The sequence below is a fragment of the Corvus kubaryi genome, unplaced genomic scaffold, assembly GCF_017639235.1.
Source record: "Corvus kubaryi isolate FWS band 111438036 unplaced genomic scaffold, C.kubaryi_AGA036_p1.0 66, whole genome shotgun sequence".
Lineage (NCBI taxonomy): Eukaryota > Metazoa > Chordata > Aves > Passeriformes > Corvidae > Corvus > Corvus kubaryi.
Window position 1 is genome coordinate 11,230,176 of NW_024582054.1, and position 23,839 is coordinate 11,254,014.

Sequence of the window (23,839 nt, forward strand, 5' to 3'; positions counted from 1 at the left end):
CAGGTGGGACAAGTGTCAAAGCTGGCATGAAATACAGTGTTTAGTAAATTAAAAGCTGGCACTGCATGCTGCATCCAGCCCCCAGGATTATGTTCTAACCAGACCTTTCCCAGGCACAAGGTGTACCAGCACCATGTCCCTGACAGACAACCTCTGGGTGCTGCAGGGAATACCAAGTCCCTTTTAGGAAGCTGATCAACTTCTTGGTTCAGCAAGAGGGGACAATGACAGTAAGCATTGTCTCTCATCCACTCTAACAGCTCGACCTTCTCTGCCAGGGAAGGGATAACCCAGCCTGAACAGCAGGAGTGACCAGACTCTGCATGGGCTCCCATGGTGCGTGCTCAGACATACTTCTTGGGGATAACTTGGGCCTGGCTTCAAAAGCAACTTCTCTGCTCTGCTCCCTCTGCCCAGCAGCCTGATGGGAGCTGTGAACTCATGTAACCACAAGTGATTTTCAGAGCTCTACTTGTTTGGACTACAGGGTTTTTCTTTCTGTGCTTCTTACCAGCCCCACACACAGCAGGCTTTTAAGAGCCAGTTACGCTCCTGATTCCCCTCCTGTCAAATCAGCACCCAGAGTGTTGGCCAAGATCAGGGATCACAAACTTCCTCCTCTCTAGCAGAAGGATTGTGGGTGCCCAGCAAAGCAGCACTGGGCATGCTGGCACTGACTGTGTTTGCCACCACGTAAGAACTGCTGTTGACTGCAGTTCACCCAGCACAGTTTATTTAGCATCTCCAGCTTTGTTTAAAATAAGCACACATGTAGATGAAATTATCCCTGCTTTCCAAAAGACAGACAAAAAGCTCTATCTGTGCTTAGTGGAAGAGGATGGGAGTTTTAACCAGCTCTCTGAAGTGGAAGTACTCCATAGAGACAACATTATGTGGGAAAGGGGAATCAATTTTTACTAACCTCTCTTCCACTGTCATGCTACTTTGCAATTTTCAGTGCAGCTTCTGATATCAGATGCATTCTCAAGAGTCATGAGAATTGTCAGTGCAAATATATTTAGCCATATCCCTTTGGGTAGGTGGGGGAGGAAAGAAACCCCTAAATAGCTATAAGATAACAATTACTGCAAATATATTTGCTTAGAGAAAGTTTAGTCAGAGTTCAAAGTCCTTGGCAGCTGGATGGCCAACGGCCAACTTCTTCTCAAGTTGTCCCTACAAACCTTTACTCTTTGAGGAGCATGCTCAGAAGAGAAACCCCTCTGCTTTCCATAGGTTTTCTCCACATGCTCTAAGAACTCTTCAGTCTAAAAGAAATGCTTAAATAAATGGCAAATTATTTAGACATCTCTTTCCTCTTTAACAAAAAAACACCGTAAGTCAAATCCAAGCCATCCATGATAGAAACCATGTTTTAAATAGGAAAAGGGAAATTCTCACTATTCATAACATTGCAAAGGAATCAGAAAGTTCACAGCTCTACCAAATGAGTGAAAATGACCTGGCTTTTATTCAACTGCACTGTTAGTGGGAGTGAGAAGAAGTCTCCCACACAGCCACAGGAGAAAACTGTGGGATTCAGACTGAAAAAGTAGCAGGGGGAGGATGTGAACACTGTTAAAAATAAAACTTATCAGACAACAATTGAATCATGAGAATGTTATCTGGTTCAACAGGAGTGTGAAAACAAATAGGCATTTCAAGAAGAGGGTCACTAGCAAGGTAAATAACTTCAAAATAGTAGGAAGTGACCAAAGAAATGTGCCAAGCCAAGGGCAATAAAAAAAGGTCTCTCCAACAGCAGAAGACAGTCATGGATACAGATTTCAATGTCACCCTACATGCAGCTGCATGGCATTGCACCCTCCCATTGCACCCCTGGCCACAGTAAGACACAATACTGAAGAGATTTGCACAGGACAATGTTTAACATGACCCAGTGTTTATTGACTCCTGCTACACTTTTTTTAATAGTAACAGGAACACAAAATGTGATGTGTGGTAAAATACTACTAGGGGTTTTTTACATGAATCCAATGCAAAGTGCCAGCATTGTTGACCAGCATACAACCTGACAAGAGAAGATGTAGTCATAACTCACTCTCAGATATCTGATGGGAGTACATCACAGTCAAAGGAGAACTAGTCATTTGCCTGCAAATAAACACACTATCTTCTAGATGCAAGTGGTGTTAGAGCCAGCTATTTTGCAACAACAAGAAATACATATATTCCAACATTTTAAAAAACACAAAGGACTAAAACGGTTTAAAAATAGAAGGGGAAAAAAAAGAGTGGATCTTTTTAGACACTGTTTTGTAGAAGTCATTCTTCATAGAACCAGAAGAAATCTAGAGAAAAAGATTTATTAGAGGCTACTTTGCTCAAAAGGCCAGTGGTCACAGGTTTAAAAATAAAAATAGTCTCTTGATTTTCAGCATTGTCTCCTGGCCTTTTTTCCTCCCTGCACAACAAAAACCTCCTGTTGAAAATTGCAGCTTAGTGGCTCTGCACATTTTTCCCCGCACAATTGAAAAGGCAACCATGTTTTTTAAAGAGCCATCAAAAACTTGCATGACATGCACGTGCAGCATGAAACATCTTCACAGATATGAATGATGAAGGCACATTATCTAAAGGTGAAAAAAACCCAGAATTTTTGGAGGATTCAAAGTTAAATGACTCAGAGAAAGCACTCCTTTTCACAACTGGCTGACAAGTGCTGTTTAGCCATTTGATTCAAACAGTTTGCTATGAAGACAAAACACAAGGAAAAAGCCTCTTTGAAATACCCTCCCTACGGTAGCAGCCTGCTTCCCTCACACAGATAATTTCGCTCTTACAGAGAAGTTTGCAACAATTCTCGAGACAGGCAAGAGAAATCTATGTAGGAAACACCACACCTGTGTATTCCTACATGACCAACACCCCCCACAGCCCATCCCCAGCTAAACTACAGCTTCTTCAAGGAGATCATCCCACTGGAAACAGAGTAGAGATCTGAAACAGAGGACTGAGGAATTGGTTTCAAGATCCCAAGCCCTCAACTTTATTAACACTTAATCAAGTGCAAAAAAAGACAACACTCTCTGCCACAGAATAATTGCTCTGTCTTCTATATATATAATATAGATGAGGAAGATATTGGCTAAAAATGAAAATATGTACTTTATAAATGCAACTATTCTGCTCCATGCTCCATCCACCACACGTGTTGCTGACCACTGCAGTAATCTGGTGGTAGCAACAGTGATAACTGAAGTACCTTCCTCTTTCAGCCCTTAGACAAAGCTTTTTCCCTTCCACCACATCGCTTTTCCACTGTTCCAGGCTCCAGTAAGATGCGTACTAACAATGCTTCCTAGTTCATTTTCAAGGTTACAGTTTCTAGAGGCAAAGCAATATTTGCTCTGCTCTGTTTTATCTGGTTTTCCTCCTTTTAAAATCATGTAGGAGTTTCAAATTTATGCGCCAGTATCAACTTTGCACAGTAATACAACAGGCAGTATTCCATCACCTTTGCTAAACAGTAATCCTGCGGGCCCTCTTTTCCAACACCTCTCACATTTCAAACAGTTACCTCTCACTCTCAAGGAACAGCCCGAACTCTTTTGCATCCCACATGGACATTTCAGAATGAGAATTCCAAGTTATCACTAAGTTTCCTTCAAGTCTCTGGTGTGTTACTTAAAAGTAACTGTAGTAGAATAATGTTTTTCCTAACATTAAAGGACATTTATCATATTATTTGTCTTTTCCTAGTCTTGAGCTGGAAGAATACATTTGTCACACATGTTCCCTCATATTCCTCTCTTAAGGTGCACAGTCGTCAGGCCTATAAGACCATAGCTGGATCCCTGGGAGAAGCCAGAGAGAATAAGGGGTGTCTTAGCACTACTGTATTTACATTCAGCATTCATGGGCAGGCTGAAGGATGCTCAGCATTTCTTTTTTCTTTAAGATACAAAACTGTTTTAAAAAATACTCCATTTTCTATTATCATTTTTTATGTCATGAAAGGTATTTCTTTTCTGTCCTGGGCAGCTATTACCTTTCTGTCACTGACATTTAATAGTTGCCATTGCACACTACTTTTCCATTCCCTAGCTCAAATGCAGCCCCATCACAGCATGGCAAGCCAGCACAGTGTGGGGAAGTGGAGCAGGGCAGCTCGGACAGACCACCTTCACCAGCATGGGCAGGTGGCACAGGAAAATATGGGACACTGAAGGGAGCATCTATTTGCAACATTTAATAGGGTCTGACATACACACTGGCAACATGAGATAAAAATGAATGCGAGTGTATTAGGTTGAGAACAGTTAGTGTGAGTGATAAATGCATCCACTGCTAGCTCCCAGCTTCATTAAGAGCTATTCTGAACTGCACAGTAAGTGCTGGTTGTAAAAGTTTAGACAGATTGGAGATAGGTCACCTGTTACTCATTGAGTCCAGTAAGTTTAAAAAAATAATGGAGAAAAAAAAGTGTGCTTTGCCATTGAATAACTCTGATCTCACAGCTTGGGCACAGCAGTAGTAGTTACCTGGCATAACAGATCAATTGAAACGGAATTGCAGTTTCATTCAAATTACATATGCATGCAAAATTAAACAAGTGTGTTCACTAAGAATATGCAGCATAAAAATCAAGTCTAAGTTACCCATTATTTATCATATATTTGTCAGACTGCCAGACATATCTTTTCCTTTCAGATTCATATCTATGTCACACAGAACATAGCAGATGGAGAAGTCACAAAGCAAACACTTCTCTACATATCACTGGCCTTAAGGGTCAATGCATTGTGTGCCATAAGCCTTCCAAGTTTACCAGACTTTTGGGAGAAAACAGCTGCTTTACCAAACTGTGAAAATAAAAAACATACAACCCATCCTGCTCAAAACGGAAAAACAATGGTTTTATAAAGTTGTGAACAGATACATAACTACTGTCCCCTCAGTCCTGGGACAGAAAGGGCAGTACAACTGCACAGCTAGAATGTGCCTCTTGAAAAGCAAACAAAATCCAGAAAAAGCAATGATTGTGTAGACAAAAATCTGGGAAGTCATGTTATTGAAGAGTTGAACCAATGTTCTGCACAGCAAAATGATGAACAGTACATGAACAAGTCCATTTGGGACAGACCGTAAAATGACACTCTCCAAATATCCAATTTAATTTCCCATGTCCGATATCCCTCTGTGCCCATTAGCAGTCTGCCACCGATTTTAAACTTGCAAAGCTTCTTCCCATTGAACTAGAATTTAAAGTGCAAATAAGACTCAGGTTTTTACCACTAGTTCCAATGACCATTATCTTAGTTACAAGAGTGATCAAAAGCCAGTTGGCTGAGCCACTACCACTAGGCTTAGTGATACTCTTTTTTTTTTTAAACCCTGGTTATTTTTTCCAGCAAAAGGTAAAGAGCAAATAAGTCTTTCGTCTTTCTTCTACTAGATGCAGCATGACAGGAGGCTGCCTTAAGTACCATCAGCATAAGCTGCACATGCTAGACACAACCAGTGCACTCTTGTGCATAAAAATGATTTGCCCTTATTTACTGGAAATGGAAGTCATCTTTGGGATCTTATTTCCTCACACAGAGTTCATGAACAGTTGATTAGTCTTCATTAAGAGGTGCTTCTCTCTTCCTTGCATCTACATCAAAAAGAAGAAAAAGCAAGAAGTGGTTAAACTAGGAGGTTCTGACTATATTCATCTGAACACTCAGAAACAGAAAAACGTTGGTTTGTTTTCAATGGACAACACTTTCCATTTCAGAATCATGGCATGAATCCACTATGTGGACTGAACTGAACTGCTATATGATACCACAGCATGTTAACAAGGACAATCACACAAAGATCTTGTACATTTGTCATGCTGAAATTGAAGATGACTCATGCAATACTTAAGTAGCCCCAGTAAATTTTGAGACCCCAGATCAGTGATACTTTCCCCCACCGCCTCTTGGCCCCTTTTTCATGATCCTCTTTAAGGGTGAAACCAGTATTTGCTTCGCATACAAGCTACAGAGATGACAACAGTTTGTTCTGAAAATCATTTGACTAATTACAACTTTGCCCAGCTACATACATTTTAAAAGACAAGTGCTCTCCACACTGTATTTTGAGGAGCTGCCTGAGACAGACCCTGAAGACCAGACCTTAAACTGCTCTGAACAGCAAACCTTTGGTCATGGTCCCGGGTAGGGTGTTGGAACACATCTGGAAAACTCAGTCTGCGACTCGTATGCCATTACTACAGTAGCAGGCAGTGTGGCTGCCATTAGAAAGCTGGGTCACCTCTTTGTGGGCTTCTGCCCTTCATTAATGTAGAAGACAGACCATATTCATCCAGAACATTTAGAGAACACAACTATTAAACTGTCTGTGAAAGTCTCATGACTCTGTGCTACACAAAGGTTTGGAGAAGGCAAAATATACCTCCCAAGTAACAAAAGAAGAGCTGACTCCCTGTGACTGGAGTAGCCATCCAGGGTAGGAAAAAAATCTCAGTCATTTGGGACTCAAATCAGAAACTGTCTGTCCCATTTTCCTCATTTTGTTCATCAGGGATTCTAGGACCAGGCCTGTATCTTCTGTCACAACTTCTCCATTTTGCATAAAATAACTGACTGACAATTAGAGGTGAAAAAGCTTTCCAAAAATGCATTAAATATGCTTGTAGCTACAGAATCACTCCTGGTCTGTCTCTGACTTTGGAAATATCAAAATGCATTAAATTCTTTCTGGTGAACATTTATAAAAAAATCATACCGGTTAAGTTCCTGAACTTCTTTTTGGCTTCTGCTCTTTCTTCGGCATCAAAATACCACACAGTCATGGCATATCTACAAAAGAAAGAAACCTTGCATTTGTTTCCACTTTTGATATTAAAATAGAGCACTGAAGTTTTATGCTCATGAAGAAAGCAAAAAACAAAACTGGATTAGTAGACTAAAAAAAAAAATCGGATGAAAATGACACGTCTTTATAGGCAAACACAGACAGCATTTTAGTGTGTATTTTAACAAGTCAGAAATATAGGTGAGAATTTCTGCTGAAGGCACAAAAGAGAGCACAGCCCCTGGTAACAGAGGGCAGGAGTAGCTTCCAGACCTTTGCATGTTTTTCTGTTCTGGGGCGCCTGTAGGCAGCTTGGGGGCTGCCCTGCATCACATCAGCTTTTCACAGCCTGCTGACAGATGGTAGTCCCAACAATCCCTATAGTGCTACAAGGGCAAAAGAATAACCCAGCACCTCCCAGCTAAATAGCTATGCCCAGTTTGGAAGATTTCTCCTGTCAATGGTTAAGGGCCTTTTTTTTCATGACACAAGGAAATGTATCATTCAAGCTTGCATCTCCCTATTTAATGAGAGAATTCCCAGTGACTCAAAACCAGAAAATTCACTCAGAATCTGTCTATTTTTTATGCACATGTATTTAAACACGATGGCCATAATTTTGGATACAAATACTGGTAGAAGAGATGCTTTGGGTTTTTTCCTAGCCAAATGCCAATACCAAATATGCTACTTACCTGGTTGCATAAGAAGGCTGGACTTCATGTGGGTTCCTTCGATCTGACCAAAAAAAAAGTAGTCGGTCAAAAATCGGCTCAACATCTGCTACATAGGACTTTCCTTCTGGGAATATTCGAAGAATCCCACCATGCAGCTGAAAGAAAAGGAAAGACTGCTTTTTGCACATATAAACAGCCACACATTCATGTGAAAAGTGACCTGTTTCTCCCTTCTCAACACCTAACAAATGGGGAATAAACATCTAATGATGAACATGACAGCTATGTGACAACATTGGAAAACCTTACTGTGTCTCTTGGCCACTTTGATTTTCCCAAACAGTTTGTAATGCTTCGGCATAAGCTTCTGTCTAAAGTAAATGAACCAAGATAAAGGTAACACCAGCCCCACAGCAAACACTGGGAAACTTCTGAGCTTCCAGTCACATCTCTAGAACCAGTGAATACCACAGAGCTGCTCCACCTGACCAGTCTGAGATCAGGCTACAACAACTGTTAGATGCTGCTTATGCTATTCCAGAACCTGCATCTGATCATTTAGGAATTAACTTTTACACCTTGGGAAGAGTGAAGTCTGTTCTATTTTTAGATTTGTAAAACTTCTCAAATATAACTCCCAGTCACTATTTTCCCTAATTATAACACAGCCTGGTTTCTCTACCATATAATTTCTGTCTTTCCATGTGCCACAAGTTTCAGGGAAAAGGTCTTGCGATCTGCACACATTCTAGAAATTTTAAAAGATGAAGGTGAAGCCTGCCTCCTCCTGCTGCTGTTAGAGGGTTCTTTGGAGACTTTTATGCTGCACCATAGAATGCAGGGAAGATGCTGCCAATGCACCACTGACCTGACGTGGTACCTCCATGCCACATGCAGACCTCAGTGAGAAGCTATCAGGTCAGGTTTAAAGCCACGTGGTTGCTTTCAAAGCCCAGCATGAGTATACTCTTATATTGCATCTCCTTCAGCACACGCTTACATAAAATCACCATCACATCTACATAATAAACTCCATCAGTGTCCTGGATTTCAGTTAGCTTTTCTTAGTGCTCACTTGGGTGCCTCCTCACTATTTGGATAAAGGTGCAATGCACAAAATAAATTGGATATTTGCATTTCCTCCCACACCTCCTCCTTCATTTAATTACATTGAGATGTTTCACCATCATACTCTCTGTAAAGGGAGTGCTTTTCTGCAACACTGCATTTTTCAATGGCATTGCCTCTATATCTGAACTCACTTATGGGGGTTCATAGTATTTACATGTGCTTAAAGAGCATATTGGCCTAGAAAGAGGTGAGAGAAGCAAAAAACACTGGACAATTTTCAATAGATAACCCCTGTGAATGGTTTGTGCTGCATTACAACAACAGACTTACAAAGAGACATCCTGGAATTTCACAAACCCTTCTTTTGTTTCTAATTTAAAGGTATGGCATATTCAAGGCTGACTTAACTGCCTTATAGTAATATAGGCAGAAACAAGAGCTCCATCCTGTCAAGAGACCCAGTGGTGGAATCAAGCCATGTGTTTGCTCCCCTCACTAAGCCCCATTGCTTCCTAAATAAGAAAAGGGAACTGCCTGAATATCTTCTGTAGGTTAGCCTGAAGTATCAAGAATGATAAAGTCACAAATTCGGGCTGTCATTTTACTCTGCTCCCAGAATCCACTTACTCTGTAGTGAATTGATTTTCTTTTTCTGCTGTTTCCTCTAAACAAAGTGTTAAGAGCATGCAGCCTAGTGCTTATAGCTTTATTCTACAGCAACAAAACAGTATGTGTGTAGGATGGGAGAGAGGATGATAAGGAAACAGTTCAGATTCTTTCTTCCAGAGGATTGCCAAAAACATCCAGAAAAAAAAAAAAAGAAGAGATGTAGAATGGACCAGCAGTTCAGAAGTTCATCAGAGTTCACAGAAACAACAGACAACTCCAAAGCTATGCTTCCAAAGCAGTTTTTCCACTCTGTTTAACCCCATGGCTTACTCACCTTGGAGTCCCAATTCTTATTCAGATAATAAATACAGGTAATGCAGCGCCCGTCACCGTTTGGATTGTCCACATGACGAACATACCCAGTTCCATTTCCAGGATAGCAAGCAACCATAGCCTGAAAGATACAGATTGTAAAATAATTAATTCTACAAGATGCCTACCTTCAGTTTTAATTTGCTAAACATCCTCCCACCACCAGTTTGGCTCAGTATTTTTCAGATGATCAATCCAAAACGTAAAGCAGATACCACCTGAAGGTATCTTTGCACAAGCTTTTTTCACAGGACAGGTCAGCCAGTGTGAAATTCCAAACTGGAAAACAAATACCCTTCATAATTCACTATATATATACTAAAATAAAAGGAAAAAAAATAATTAAACTAAGGCACTAGTATGTATGGTACATGTTTGTTGTCATTTACAAGCTACGTGACTTTGAGGCAGTTTCAGTTGAAATTTGCTTGGGTTTCTACAGATAAGCAGTCATTGCAAAACTGATTTTCCAGTCATAATGAAAGTAGAAAGCAATCCCAATGTCATGCTTTACTACCACTATCCTCCACTAATCATTTCTTCCAGTTGTTGTCATATACACCCCTATGTCCCACTCAAAGTGAGGGTCCCCAGGAGGTATGGGTATAAGTCCATAGAGCAAAGTCTGCAAAAACCCCTTTGTGCTGTGTTTGCACAGGGCAGTGCATGTTTGCTTTCATGGACTGAGCCACAGAACTAACCAAACAGCCTTCAGCGCATACTTCTCTCTTTGATCATCTTCAGACTTGCTGATATAATCGCTTAATTCACGGTTTAAATTTCACCTTGATTGATGAGATAAGCCTAACATGAATTACTCCAAACCACATGACAATCAACAGGTCTTAAAAGTTTTTTTACAGAAAAAACATATTAAACTTAGTTGACATGATTCGCAGCCTAAGCAGAATGCAGGGAAGAGCAGGTGTGACTGCTGGTAGGGTACTAGATCTTTGTCTCAGTCACTCTTCACTACTGGGGCTACTTAGTAGCGATACCAATCACCACTAAAGCTGTTGCAATAGAAGTCTTGTTCCCACTCCTCTGATATCTCCAGATTGCTTGCCAGTATTACCAGCAAGAGTGATGGGAAATGATGGACTAAATTCAGCTGGAAAACTGCAGATAGTGCTCAGATGTGGTTTCTGCAAAGATGAGGAGAGAGCAATAATCACTCCTCAGTCTATATGCTGTGCTCCCATAACTAAGTTGTGCAGGAAGCGCACCATAGGCTCATGTTCAGTTCACTGTCCACCAGGATGACCTGGGGGTTCTCAGGCTCCCCTGGGGAGCAGAGCTGCTGGCAGCCCCCAGCCTGTACTTCTGCAAGGGGCTCTTCCTTCCCAGGGGCAGGAGAGGGATTTGCCCATGTTTAACTTCATACAGTTCCTGTTGGCCTGTTTTCCCAGTCACTCTGGGTTCCTTCTGGTGGCAGCCTTGCCCTCACAGGAATCAACTGGTCCCCCTCAGTTTGGTGTCTTCTGCACAGCTGCAGAGAGTGTACTCTGCCATCTGCTTCAGGCTACTGATAAATAAAGGTGTTTAACACGACAGGTCCCATGACAGCTCCCTGTGGTGCTCCATTTGGTAGCAGCCTCCAGGTATAGTATGTCTGATTGACCACGACCCTCCAAGTCCAACCATCCAATCAGTCTTTTACTCATCTAGTTTTCCATCCATTCAAACCATAAAATCCTAACTTCGGATATAACAGTATCTGAAATGCCTGCCCCACAGAATGAGGATATGATTGTGCATTATTTGTATGACCTGCCTCAACGATCTGACACACAGAGTAGATAATGTAATTAATTGGAGATTGACAGTATAGCCTTTACTAAGAGCAATTGAAATTTTTATCTAGGAACCTCAGAAGTCTTGGTTTTTTATTCCAACCACACGCCAAAGCCATGCTGTTCTCATGGGAAATGACCAGGTACAGTATAGCACATGCTGGTTTAACCACCAAGGAAATTTTCCTGTGCCAACAAACACCAGCACAGAAGCTACTGCCAGCCAGCGCAGTGGATCCCTTGAACCCTCTGCTACCAAGACCAAAATCTATCCACAGGAGTCAGCCATGTATGAATTAACTCTGCTCCTCACAGCAAGCACCAGAACAGTACCTGCAGGCAGCAGTAAGTCATCAGGGCCCACTCTCCACACCTCAGGCCAGAGACTAGTGGCCTGCAGGGTCAGGAGATTATGCTAAACAGAAGCAAGTACTTTTAATTCCACGTATAATCATCACACCTGGCAGTTAGGTAGATGCGTTTCTGTAGATCCTGTCTGCTCTGCTGTCATTCTGCTATTACAAATGGCTCCAGAGCTGCTCTACATTTCACTGTCAGCCTGGTAATAGCAGTAAGGGCCAGCCTACAGCATAGTGCTTGAAACAAGTTTGTTAAGGGTGTAAGTCTGGTGGAAACCACAAGTCAGCTGTATCTGCAATGTAAAAATGGTCTGAGGGAGCTGTGCCCTCACTGGTGAGGATAACCCACCACATGCATCCCCCCCCCATCCAGGTTGCTAGCACAGCACCTCATGCAGGTGCACCTTCACCCATCCCACGTGCAGTGAGCTACATTAAGTCTAACAGTTAAAATAGTAACCTTTTGCAAAATGGGATCCTCATACACTGGGAAACATGACCCTGGTGCCCCTGAAGCCACTCCATCACTCCCCTCCTCAACTGAGCAGGGGAAAGAAAATGTACCAAAAGGATCATGGGTTGATAAGGATAGGGAGAGATCACTCACCAGTTACTGTCACAAGCAGAACAGATAAACCTGGAGAAACTAGTTTAATTTATTGGCAATCAAATCAGAGTAGGATAATGAAAAATAAAACCAGACCTTAAGATACCTTCCCCCTACCTCTCCCTTCTTCCCAGGCTCAACTTCACTCCCAAGTTCTCTACTTGGCCAGCAGTGGGTCCATCTTGTAGCTGGCTGGCATTGGCCCTGTTGGGGAAGCTTCTGGCAGCTTCTCACAAAACCAACCCTGGTAGCCTCCCAGCTACCAAAACCTTGCCCTGCAAACCCAACATATCCTGAGAGCTGAGAGTGAAAAGGAGAGGGGGCAGCGATTCTGACAGTCGGGCAGGGAGGAGGGCTGTGCTGGGGAGAGGGTGCAGTACAGCTGCTGCCAAGGGCATGGGCACCTACCACACCAGTGAGGCCCAGCTCGGCAGAGCTCTGCCAACCATACCAGAGTGATGATGCATGACAGGAATACAACTTTGTTTTTAAGTCAATGTACAACACAAAATTATGGCAGCCTTAAGTCTCTCTTTGGAGAGTAGATATTACTCCCAAGATTACTGAACTGCCTAAAAATTAATCCAATATTACTACTATTTTTAATGCCACAAAAAAAAAGCTACTGAACAGACTGAAGGGCAGATCCTTAAAGGGATTTAGGTGCTTTATTTACTATGGAAATCTGGGCAAAAGGCCAGAGTTTTTCCCTGGCCTCCCCCACGTAATGTGTTCTCTTAGCAGAACACGTGCTTTGCCTCCAACATTGATGCATAATTTATTTATTTAGAGGTGCATCTTTTGCAACTGAAACACTCAGTCCCTGGAGACTAAGTGGAACAATTCCCACAGAATCCTAAAGCACTGGCCATACTATAGCTTAACTTTCAGAAAGGCAAAAAGAAAAAAGTTTTCTAGTAGCAGCAACAAAAGAAGAAAAGCAGAAGTGAAATATCCTTTTTCCTGGCACAGCGAATATTTGAATGAAATCTTAAACAATGAAGGGAAATCATTCTGGTCCTCCTAGAGACTGTTGAAACGATATCAAGCTTTATCAGAGCACTGGCTGGAGCAGCTCCAGAGCAGATCAAGCTGGCCTCAGCAGGGATTCCAGCTGTTAGCAGTACTTTTGGATTCATTTAAAGCAAACAAGAAACAGGAGATGAGATGCATGACCCAGACTTAATTTAAGTAATTTGTGAACACTGGTATTTGCCAGTTTAGTGCACGGTCTAGCTACAAAAGCCAGAGGCTCGATAACAATAATCAAACCATTTACCAGGTGTGCACGTGGAGTGTTAGTAAAAAATGTTTCCTATACTTTTGTCTATTGTGTCCAGGAGAGCACACTCCGTTTTTGAAAGCACTCCTCCCTTCATTAACCAACTCCAAACCTAAACTAATCAAACTAACTATAGCAGGCAGTAATGAGCAGGAATGTACCTAACTTTCTTCTTCTTTTTCAATAAAATCAATTACAATGGCTGCTGGTTGGCTTAACTTCCCAATGTAAGCACTCAGAATATTTCTGCAACACTCCCCTTTTCTAAGTTAAAAAGAAGAGTTTGTCTTACACAACAACTGACTAGTTAAAAACTGATATCCAGATGCATGTCTTTGGAGTCACATATACACACCACCACAGGAAGACCAATGCTCTGGTAGTCTAGTCAATAGTCATAAATTAAACCCTACGAAACTTGGAAAATGAAAAGCAAATCATCAAGACTAAAGTTTGTCCTGTTATTTTCAGGGATGTTAGCTTTCCCAAGAGGGTGCAAATCAACCGCAAGATAAACAAGCAGCAATTACCAGCTTTAATAAGGACCCAGGAATCATCAGTAAATTCCATACTGCACAGAAGCTTGCAAAAATAAGTTATCTATCATTTAGTCTAAGTATTACAGTCAAGTCAGCCAGAGAAATCTGCAAGTCAAACTGCAAGACACTAGCAACGTGAAGGCAGATAAAAAACAACTGTTCCATTGAGAGGATTCCTCCCTGCCTCCCAGTGCTTCTAGCAAGGAGAAAAACAAATTCTCTTAGCTGATGGCCAGGATCATGCTGTGAGACATGATTCACAAAATAAGCAGTGCTAGAGCAACCTGATACTTGGAACAAAGCATTTCAGAAAATATCTCAGTTAGAAGATGCTTGTAAGTGGAAAGGAATAGTGCTTAATAGGAAGCAGTGGTGACACCAGGTCAGAAGAAGCTCTGTGTGCCCACTAGCACTAAGCCAGGGCCCTAGTGTACTCCCAGTGCAGACTGTATAGATGGTATTGTAACCCCATACTAATCCTGTATTTTTCTCTCAGAATTAGTATGATCTTTGCAACCAGCAGAGAAAATCCCGACCTTTGTAACTCAATCCTGCCAACACCAACCACCCTTGCAGATTAAGCTAAAGACTCCACAATATGCTTTTCCATTTTCTGTACCAGATTTATATGGTATATTGCTGAACAGCAGCTACTTTTGATCCCTATTGTAGATCATCTCTGTGTACAGCTTGGACATCAAGCAGTTAAATTCAGAAATTACTTGTAAAGTTAGTTGAAAGGTGCTATACAAGCACAAAACAATGCTGATCTACAATATCACTATGATGGTTGTCTAGAAAACCAAGGTATTAATAAGAATTAACAGTGCTGTAGCCACTGCAGCTTTCACATATATTTTTATTTGGCTGCACACTTCCCAAATTTCAGCCTAATATGAGGTTCTCAGTTCTGAACTTGAGGGCAGACAAAAATCACTTTTGACCAGTCCTCTAGGAAATGAGGACTACCAGAGTTCACTCGATTGTCCTAGCTCTGAATGCATATTGTGCTCAACCTGATTCTAGTTCATAGATATGCACAGTCTTTACATCCAAAAAGGGAAAGGCACCCAGCATGCTCTACATTAAAAGAACATGAGTAGTCTGACACTTCATGATGAAAGACAAGAGATTCTCAACTGAGGCTTGACTGACATACAAACACTATGGGGTGTTTCTTAAGTAATTTCTTACTGCACCAAATTGCACCCAAGTGTTTTCTGCCACATATCTTACAATGGTTAAGTATAAAATATTCATGAACATTATTTAATATTAGTTTGTTTGAATTAATGAAAGTTAAAATACCCAACTGCTACACTGAGGCATGAACTGGGAACACTGATCTAATTTAATACTCTATAGAGATGGGAAGGAACAGAGGGAACAAAGTCATGTTAAAACACCAGAAAATGAGAGACATCAGCTTAGTGTCTGTTGGAAAAGGAATCACCAGTTCCAAAACTCACCTCACTTCAGTCAAGTAACACATGAAATGGGCTTCAGTGATACTATTGCATGAGAAACTGGTCCCTCATTGCCTCACCATAACTTGCTTATCAATCTTCAATCAAACAGTTACTTTGTAACTGTACAAAAAAAATCCTGTTTCCATGTATAGCATTTTAGCCAGGTGGTCTGGCACTTGCTTTTCCTTGCTTACATGCAAGTTTGATCATCAGATGCAGATATTCCATGAGCTGAAAACTCATCTTTCCCTTTCTATTTTATTTATCTTTTGCATGCACCATTGCAGCTTGCTTGTTGTTTGCAGGTACATAAAAGCACTTTTTAAAAAATAATTTTTGAGGAACAGCCTGAGGGTGGGAATGACTTTCTCTCATCTGCAGGAAAAACATGCTAAGACACTGGTTTATTTTTGCTTACTAACCAAAAATCCATTATTACTTGATAATATTCTAATTACTGTAAGATGGAAAACTGCTCCTGCTTGTTAAATTTCTTCTAAGAACTAAGGGTAGAAACAAAGAGCTACCCATGAAAGCTCTGTTCATGAATTATCTCCATGCCACACAGCTGTTGATGACTGGCATGTTATCTAGTTGTAGCTCAAGGAGCCCATAATAAGCTTTCAAATCTTATGGAATGTGTCTGTAAGGAAGCCAGATCACAGACTGATGCTGCTCTAAAAATGAGCTCCCTGTTAAATGAATCTATGATGGGGTTTAGGAAGCTTTCCTAATGATTGGCAACAAAATTTAGTTTTTCATGGCCTATTAATATGAAGGACTGTTTCAGCCTGTGACTACTTTTTTTTATTTTTCTTAACAGAACACACACTTAGAAATAAATCTGGATGCCCTTCAAGTTCAAGCTGGCTGCCAGAACAGTGCCACTGTGAAATGGGAAGGCAGGAAACAGCCGAGCCTCATGTAGGCAGTGACCATCTGCAACTGTCAAGAGAATGGGGAGCATTTGCGGACCAGCCTTTGGAGACAGCAGTGGGTTCTGTTGAGCTGTCCCCACTGCTGGCTACTTCATGAGATCCTACAGGATCCTGAAGTCAAAGGGCAGTTCAGGAAACTCTGAAAGGATCTGACCATGGAAGAAGTTCTCCATGCTTCCAAGGAGAGAAATCTGACTTGTGGATTCCTGGGCAAAAGAGTCCCAGACATTCATCTACCACTGTATATTGTCTACACTGCTCACATTTTTTAAAAAGCCAAGTAAACTAACACTGCTTTCAGACCACCACCCAAATTCTCTGTATTCAGCCTCTGGGCACAGCAAGGAGAAAACAGAACACTGAAAGTTAAGGAAACAAATCTGGAACTGCCATACCATCACAACTGCCCTTGCAGTGAGTATCTTTGCCTGTTGTAATAATTAAAAGAATTAACCTCCTTTCTTGTGTGCTTAATTAATCTACATATGTTTGTGCACAAGTCAATTAACGCTTTCCTTCAGTACTTCAAGTGCTTCCCTCATCTTCTGCAAATGCAAAATCAGGTAAGATTTTTATTTGACATCCTCGTCTAACCTAAAATTAGATTTTGGTCTGTGATGTTACCGGGTCGTTGCGCCTTGCACGCACACAGCGGCAATACTGCTCCAGAAGCGATTAGCGTGCTGTGAAGAGCAGGCATACCATCACGGCAGGACCTGAAATTTAAAAGGCTATTGCCAGTGAATTAGTTCAGTCAAGGATATTCAGATTAAGTCTCCAATTAGCAGCTGTAAACATGCGCAGTGCATCGATGTATCAATAAAGGCTGTTCAGTTTAGAGAGACCGCCCGCCTCTGCGCCTCGGAGCCCTGGCTCGGAGCCAGCGAGATGATGGCTTAACGACAGTGCTACGTGCGGAGCGTGAGGCGATCGGCGATCAAATGCGAACTTTACTCCAGAGTGCACTTCAGAGAGAGGCTGCGGAGGGAAGAGGGGAAACCCACACATGCAGCGAGCACACAGGCGCTCAAGGCACTTCTCGGCTCTCGTTCTTACTGGGCTGTCTCTCCCTCCTGCTGCACACACAGGCACGCACGCTTATCTCCCACACTTTAAAAAAAAAAAAAAAAACAAAAAAAAAACTGTCTAATTACATTTAGGATTATTTTTGTCTTTTGCTGAAGCCCTCTTTCATCACCCAGAAAACCCTTTCAGTCCTCTCCTCTCCCCAAAGAGACAAACCTGGCCAAGCTGCAGTAATGAGAAAGCATCCCAAGCAATTGATGCAGATGGAGAAAGCATCCCCTGTAATGAGCCCTGGGGGACACCGTGACAAGCACCACCCCCGCAGAAAGGCAAATTCATAAATAAGAACAAGCTCATTAAGGGAATCTGTAAGGACCATCCCTGTATGTTCAGTTTCTCAGCAGGGAATAAAAGCCTGGTAACCAGCACAGACATCCTCTGAGGAACATTTCTCATCTGTGGGCTAGAAAGATAATCTCACAGTTCCTGAAATATTCCAGCCTTTCATTCTTCATCAGCACGTCAGACCTTTTCAGTTCCGCTACTAGTCACCCAGAGGATTACACCCCCTTTTTTTTTTTTTTTTTGGCAACATTTCAAGAACTGCATATTTTGATGCTCTTACGGTTGCGCTAATAAAGGTCAGGAAAGACAGCCGCAAAATAGGCAAACTTTTGCTGGTGTTGGAGCTGCCTGAGCTGCCAACATCCTTTTCTTATTATTACCCATTTATTTTTAGCCTGTGGGCCCAGGGCAAGTGAGCAACCCTACCCACAAGACTTTTATCAGCTCACATTTGGTATGCAGCACCTCAAACACTTCCCACAAGCTCACCGGGGGCAGCCCTGGACATCCTGGCAGGCAGAGGTGATGAGCCACCACCTTGAAGCAGGTGTGCCAAGGGGACGGGAGGCCCCAGCTGCCAAGAACAGTCCTTCCTTGGGGCCACCACCCAGGACACCTCTTGTGACCCCACATAATCCCACCACACCAGAGGCAGCCACACCGGGGGAGATGTTTTCCCTTGTCCCTTTTGGCTCAGTGAAAAATACCCTCCACTGCCAGAGAGGAATGCAGGGTTCAGAGAAGCACTGTCACACTTGGCAGGTACCCCAAATATGCCTCAAGGGTCCTCCCCATCAGAGCCCTCTGGGCTTCTGAGGCTGCTAAGACATTACTGCGCTGCATAAACAGAGAGATCAATGTTCTCAAGTGCTTGTTATCACAGCAGTAACACCAAATTAATGCTAATTGATGAGACCAGTTATCTCCTATGTTAATTTTGGAAGGAAGCCGCCTCATTCACTACCCACACATCTTTTGCTCAGCCATACCTTTATGGAGGACCTTGCCTTGATAAGAGCATTCCTGCATAGGATTTCATGTGAATGAATATTTAGGGGTAAAACCCACTAAAATTATCTATAAAAAATTACCAGAAATAATTTCTACTATGGTTCAATAACATGTAGTCTTTACCTCTAAGGCTTCGCCTGCACATAAAGTTGTACTGCTCTGTCTACACATGCACTTTACAACAGTGCAATCTCTCAGTTAAGGTGGATAGATGTGTATTCAGTGACACACAATCTTTCTCTGCAGGAAGTGAAACAATATTCAGATTCAAGGCAAATTTGTAATAATGTAACTGTATACCTGTTCTAATGCTAGGCAATAAAATGTGTTGGTAAAGAAAACAAATTTTCTTAACACACACACAACAAACTGACTTCCAGCCTTACGTTTGCAGGTCTTCAAGATATTCACAAAAGCTCTCAACTCCTGAACAAGGAAGTCTGTTCCTTAACCCAGCTGTGGACAACATTAGATTCTGGATTTGAACATCAGCTGCTGAATTCCCACTTCCCTTTTTCCACTGGTCAAGTGCCTCCCATGGATTTATGCTGCCACCACCTGACAGAAGAGATCAACCTAAAGTCCAGCTGTGTTGTGGCCACTGACACGGCCTTCAACTCTCCTGCTGGGGCAGTGGCCCTGCACAGGAACATAGCCATGCCTGACAGGTTTCAGCCTGCTCACACCTGCTGCTCTGCTTTGCTGCAGTCCCCCCTGGAGCCTTACCCAGTCATTCCCACCACCAGAACTCACTGAAGCAGCAGCCCTTAGGAGATTTCTCAAGGCCCAGTTCAGGACTGAGTCTTACAGCAATAATATTCTATGGCATCTGAAGTAGTTTTTGCAGGAAGCACTGCAACTGTTGAGCAAGGGAGGCAGTCTCTCTGGTGTGAGTTCAGGATGTTTCCTGAGGATGCAGAAAGCCTGGAGTGGTCTTTCTGGCTCATTTCCCTTCTTTTTCCTCTTCCTCTCCATAATCTTTCTTCTGGCAGCCAATGTGACAAGAGCAGTATGTACTCAGAGCCACCAAGGCTGAGCCAAGCTGGAGACTGGACAGGGGCTGCTCTCCCAGGATGCCAGCTGGTTGGGCAGCCAGAGGAAGCAGCCCTCATCCCTGTCTCTTTCCTGGGATGGAGATGAGAGATAGTGATTGCATAGGCATGACAGGCTGTGGTAAGAGCAGGGGTAAGAAACCACTTGGTGGAGGTCCTGCAGCTGGCTTTGCTAGAGATATGGGGCACAAATGCATCTCTGTGGTGGGAAACACAGAAGGAAGGCAGGACAGATACTCAAGGGGGAGGCAGAGCTATAGGGTCACATATGCCCACTTAGGTGTGGGGGCCAAGTAGGTATTATGTCTGCCCACAGCTATGGTCACCATTGGCACAACCAGTGCCTTTTCTAACTGCAGCCAAAACATTGCACTAATACAGCTTATAACTAGCAGCAGTAGCTTCTACAGATGGTAAGCAGTGAAACATGCTTTTAACCAAGTGCCAGCAAAGAAAAAAAAAATGTATTTGTTTCAGTTGCAGACATCCAAGTGTAAAGAAACAAACAAAAAACCCACATCAACTACATTTTTACTCTTGCCAAGAAATTATCAGTGCAAATGTGAGACTGCACTGAGCCTTTAGGTCATCAGTTAAACATCAAGTTATGCAGTCAAATATCTTGGTAAAATGCACATCTTTGACACTTCAGTGTTTGACCACCATGAAATGTTGAATTACACCAAATCTGGCAATGAGGAGCAACATTCACAAATCCTCTCACCACTCCTTCATGAAGAGGAAGTCTGTAAAACAGTTAACAAGGCAGTGACCCTTCCTGTTGGCCTGCTTCAGAGACACCATGCACGTGCTCCATACAACAGATGACAGAGGGCAAGTTAATTTACTTAGGTCTAAACATTGGTGAATATTGTAAAGAACAGAGTTATCAACACGTTCTGGGAGACTCTGTCCTGTTTGTGCACATCTACTTATACAACATGGCTTATATGTCTTAACAAACAGCAGGACATGTTACAGCATTTATGGTGAAGCTTCTCCTTTTTCCACTTTTCAGGCCACTTCTACCAGATTTCCTGTGGGAAATCAGAAGGGGAAGGTGCAGTTACACATACAGTCTTCAGCAGCAAGCACAACACCCTAGGACTGTTAACAACCCAGGAACAGGCAAGTTGAGGACTAATTGACAGTTCCCCCTTCCACCACTTCTTTAATATCTTCTCTCTCAAATTCACCTGGTTCCGCTCTACTTTTTCTACCCACGCGGTCCAGTGAGGGGCTGTGCAAGATGCTTTCTTCACTCCCTGGAGTCTCAAGGCAGTCAGGAAGCTCCATGCTGACCCCTACCACCACAAAGCCCACTGTTCTCACACCCCAGGCTTTTCCCATTCACTGTGGCATTCCACACCACGAACTGCCCATCTCTCTGTATGCATTACTGGAATAACTGCTACTGTTAATGGTGTTAAGACAACTTTGCCATAAGACAGTCAGTTGCAAAGGTCAAATAAAAATCATAACTATTATTATCATACTATCTATTTCATCAAGTAAGGCTCCTTGCTGCCTCCCAAGATGACCTGCATTTCAAATGTAAGAAAAAAATTTTACAAAGACCATACAATGGCACAAGAAATGCAACTTTTCCTGAAGTTTTCTAAACATATTCTAGCATAGTATAAGCCAAGCACCAGAAGATGTGTTTCAGGTCCCGTTGATCTGAAAGAGCCTTTAAGAAAAAGTTAAGTGAATTGCTGAACTGGAGCCAAAATTTAAAAAGCATTTGTCTTATCACTTTGTATAAAAAAATTACAGTGCAAGAACACATAAGCAATGATTAATTATATTTTGACTTATAGACAAAAAAATGCAGACATTTATATACATATATCTTGTTTGGATTTTCAGGTCCAGAAAGAAAGCACAAAAACCAGACTACTTATTTTGACCAAAGGATCCACATGAACTATATAGATACAAGACTCAAAATGGTTATCTTTTTTTTGCTAGAAAGTAGGATGCAATTCCCTGATGTTTGGCAAAAGACATGGCTACTCTGCCATTTCCAACTGCAAAGCTTTGGACAAACTGTTCTGTTTCCAGTCAACACAGATAGAGTGCTATGCTGTAGTCCTGTAATTTACACTACTCATTTTTATCTGGGTGGCTAAACACGAACATTTAGTAGGCCTCCATTGAACCTCTACGGTCAGTAAAAATCTCTTGCATTACTTTATTTGTGAAAAATCAGAGGAATGAGAAGGTTGTTTAATCAGCTGCTTTCTACTAAGTGCTTTGCATGTTGGCACTAAGTTTATCCACCTACTAATCTTATCAAAGCACAACGTCAAGAGAAAAATGGCTGTAGGGGAAAAAGCTCCTTTCTGTCACTGAGAGATAGTAGATGCATATGTGTGAGTGATGGAGGGGAAACAGGGCTTACAGCTCTCTCCAAATCACTCACAGGAATGATCACGAGTGGTGTGCTGACGGGATGACGTGCCTGTGAATAGTTTAAACAGTGGGAGATAGATGATTTACTTGGCATGAGCCTCCTTCATGATCTTACTTCAGTGACTGAACAGAGAGACCTTCTTGCTTTTCTGACCAACTCTGTCATCTCTTTTCAAAGCAATACAAGGTCTAAACCAAATTATTATGTAGTGTTGTGAATCAGTGAAAATCGTCTGTCAAGCCCCACCAAGTTCTGTACCACTGCATCAATTATTCACCCTGGAGCCCACCACAGCAGCCATCGGCCCTAGGCACACGTACCAGAAGCAGTTCCTAAAACACCTCTTCCCCAGAGCTCCTCTACTAATAAACCTTGCCAATAAAGCCTTTTCACAGAAGCTGAGGGAGACATGTTGCTGGCAGCTTTCTAACAATGTTGTTTCAGTCTTCAGCTTTGTGACAGAAGGATTACAGTCATGACAAATCCAACCCAGGGCTTTAAATTCCCTCAAGCCGGTATGCACACATCCTCCTTCTCCACAGATCTAAAACCAGTAACACTTAACTCCTAGGCTTCCCTTCCTGACCTCCTCACTCTCTCAAGCCATCCACTGCAAGATGGATGAGTGCTATGGGGCTTGCTGGTGCCAAGGGACCACTTGCCCCTGGCCTGTTACACAACGGGAAAAGTCAATCGAATTGCAAGGGGAGGAGGAAAAAGCGAATACCTCAAAGAAAAAAGTACCTTGTCTTAGTAAGAGTCATCTTGAAACATTTGATAGAAGTATTGATCTCTTCCAAGTATATCAAGTTTGTTCAGCAAACATCAAAATTCATCTAATTAAATGGATCATTGAGGTTTTATCTTCTCCGTCTCTTATCCCTTCCACACACCTATGGGAAGGACTTGAAGTACTGTTGAACACCACCACCACCACCACCTCAAGAAAAAAACCGTAAAAAAAAAATCTGTGCAATATAGAAGATGATAGAGAAAATACTTCCATGTAATAAATCACACAAATTTCTCAGGAAGCAACATGCAGAATAAGTCCATATTACATTGAACCACCATCCAGATAAACTTGGAAGTCAAAGAAAGAAGAGTTTACTATGAAATCAAATAAAGACACTGGGATTAACACAGCTAGAATCCTTAATGCAAAGAAACAAGCCACTTTTACTGTGTACCTCCTGCACTGCATTAGTGTTACGAGAGTCAGTGTCCATTTTAACATATACTGCTATTAGCAATGAACTGTATCTAATGGACTGAATTATTCATTAACAATTCCCTTGGGAAAAGGCATACAAATATTAATAGCAAGGATCATTAGGGAGAAATTCTTCACAGAAAGGGTGATTAGATATTGGAATGGGCTGCCCAGGGAGGTGGTGGAGTCACCATCCCTGGAGGTGACTGGATGTGGCACTCAGTGCCATGGTCTAGTTGACATGGTGGTG

The 23,839-nt window shown here is 42.1% G+C and overlaps 1 protein-coding gene across 1 annotated transcript in view; it reads right to left on the reverse strand.

Annotated features, from left to right (window-relative positions):
• Positions 1 to 1,886: 1,886 nt before the first annotated feature.
• EGLN3 (egl-9 family hypoxia inducible factor 3) overlaps positions 1,887 to 23,839 on the reverse strand; it is a 28,982-nt gene continuing 7,029 nt past the window's right edge. Inside the window, exons 2-5 of the mRNA XM_042047440.1 lie at positions 9,502 to 9,621; positions 7,506 to 7,642; positions 6,742 to 6,815; positions 1,887 to 5,620 (exon numbers count right to left, since the gene is read on the reverse strand). Of these exons, the coding sequence (XP_041903374.1) occupies positions 5,583 to 5,620; positions 6,742 to 6,815; positions 7,506 to 7,642; positions 9,502 to 9,621 (369 nt within the window). The 3' untranslated portion in view covers positions 1,887 to 5,582. The remainder of the gene's footprint in view (positions 5,621 to 6,741; positions 6,816 to 7,505; positions 7,643 to 9,501; positions 9,622 to 23,839) is intronic.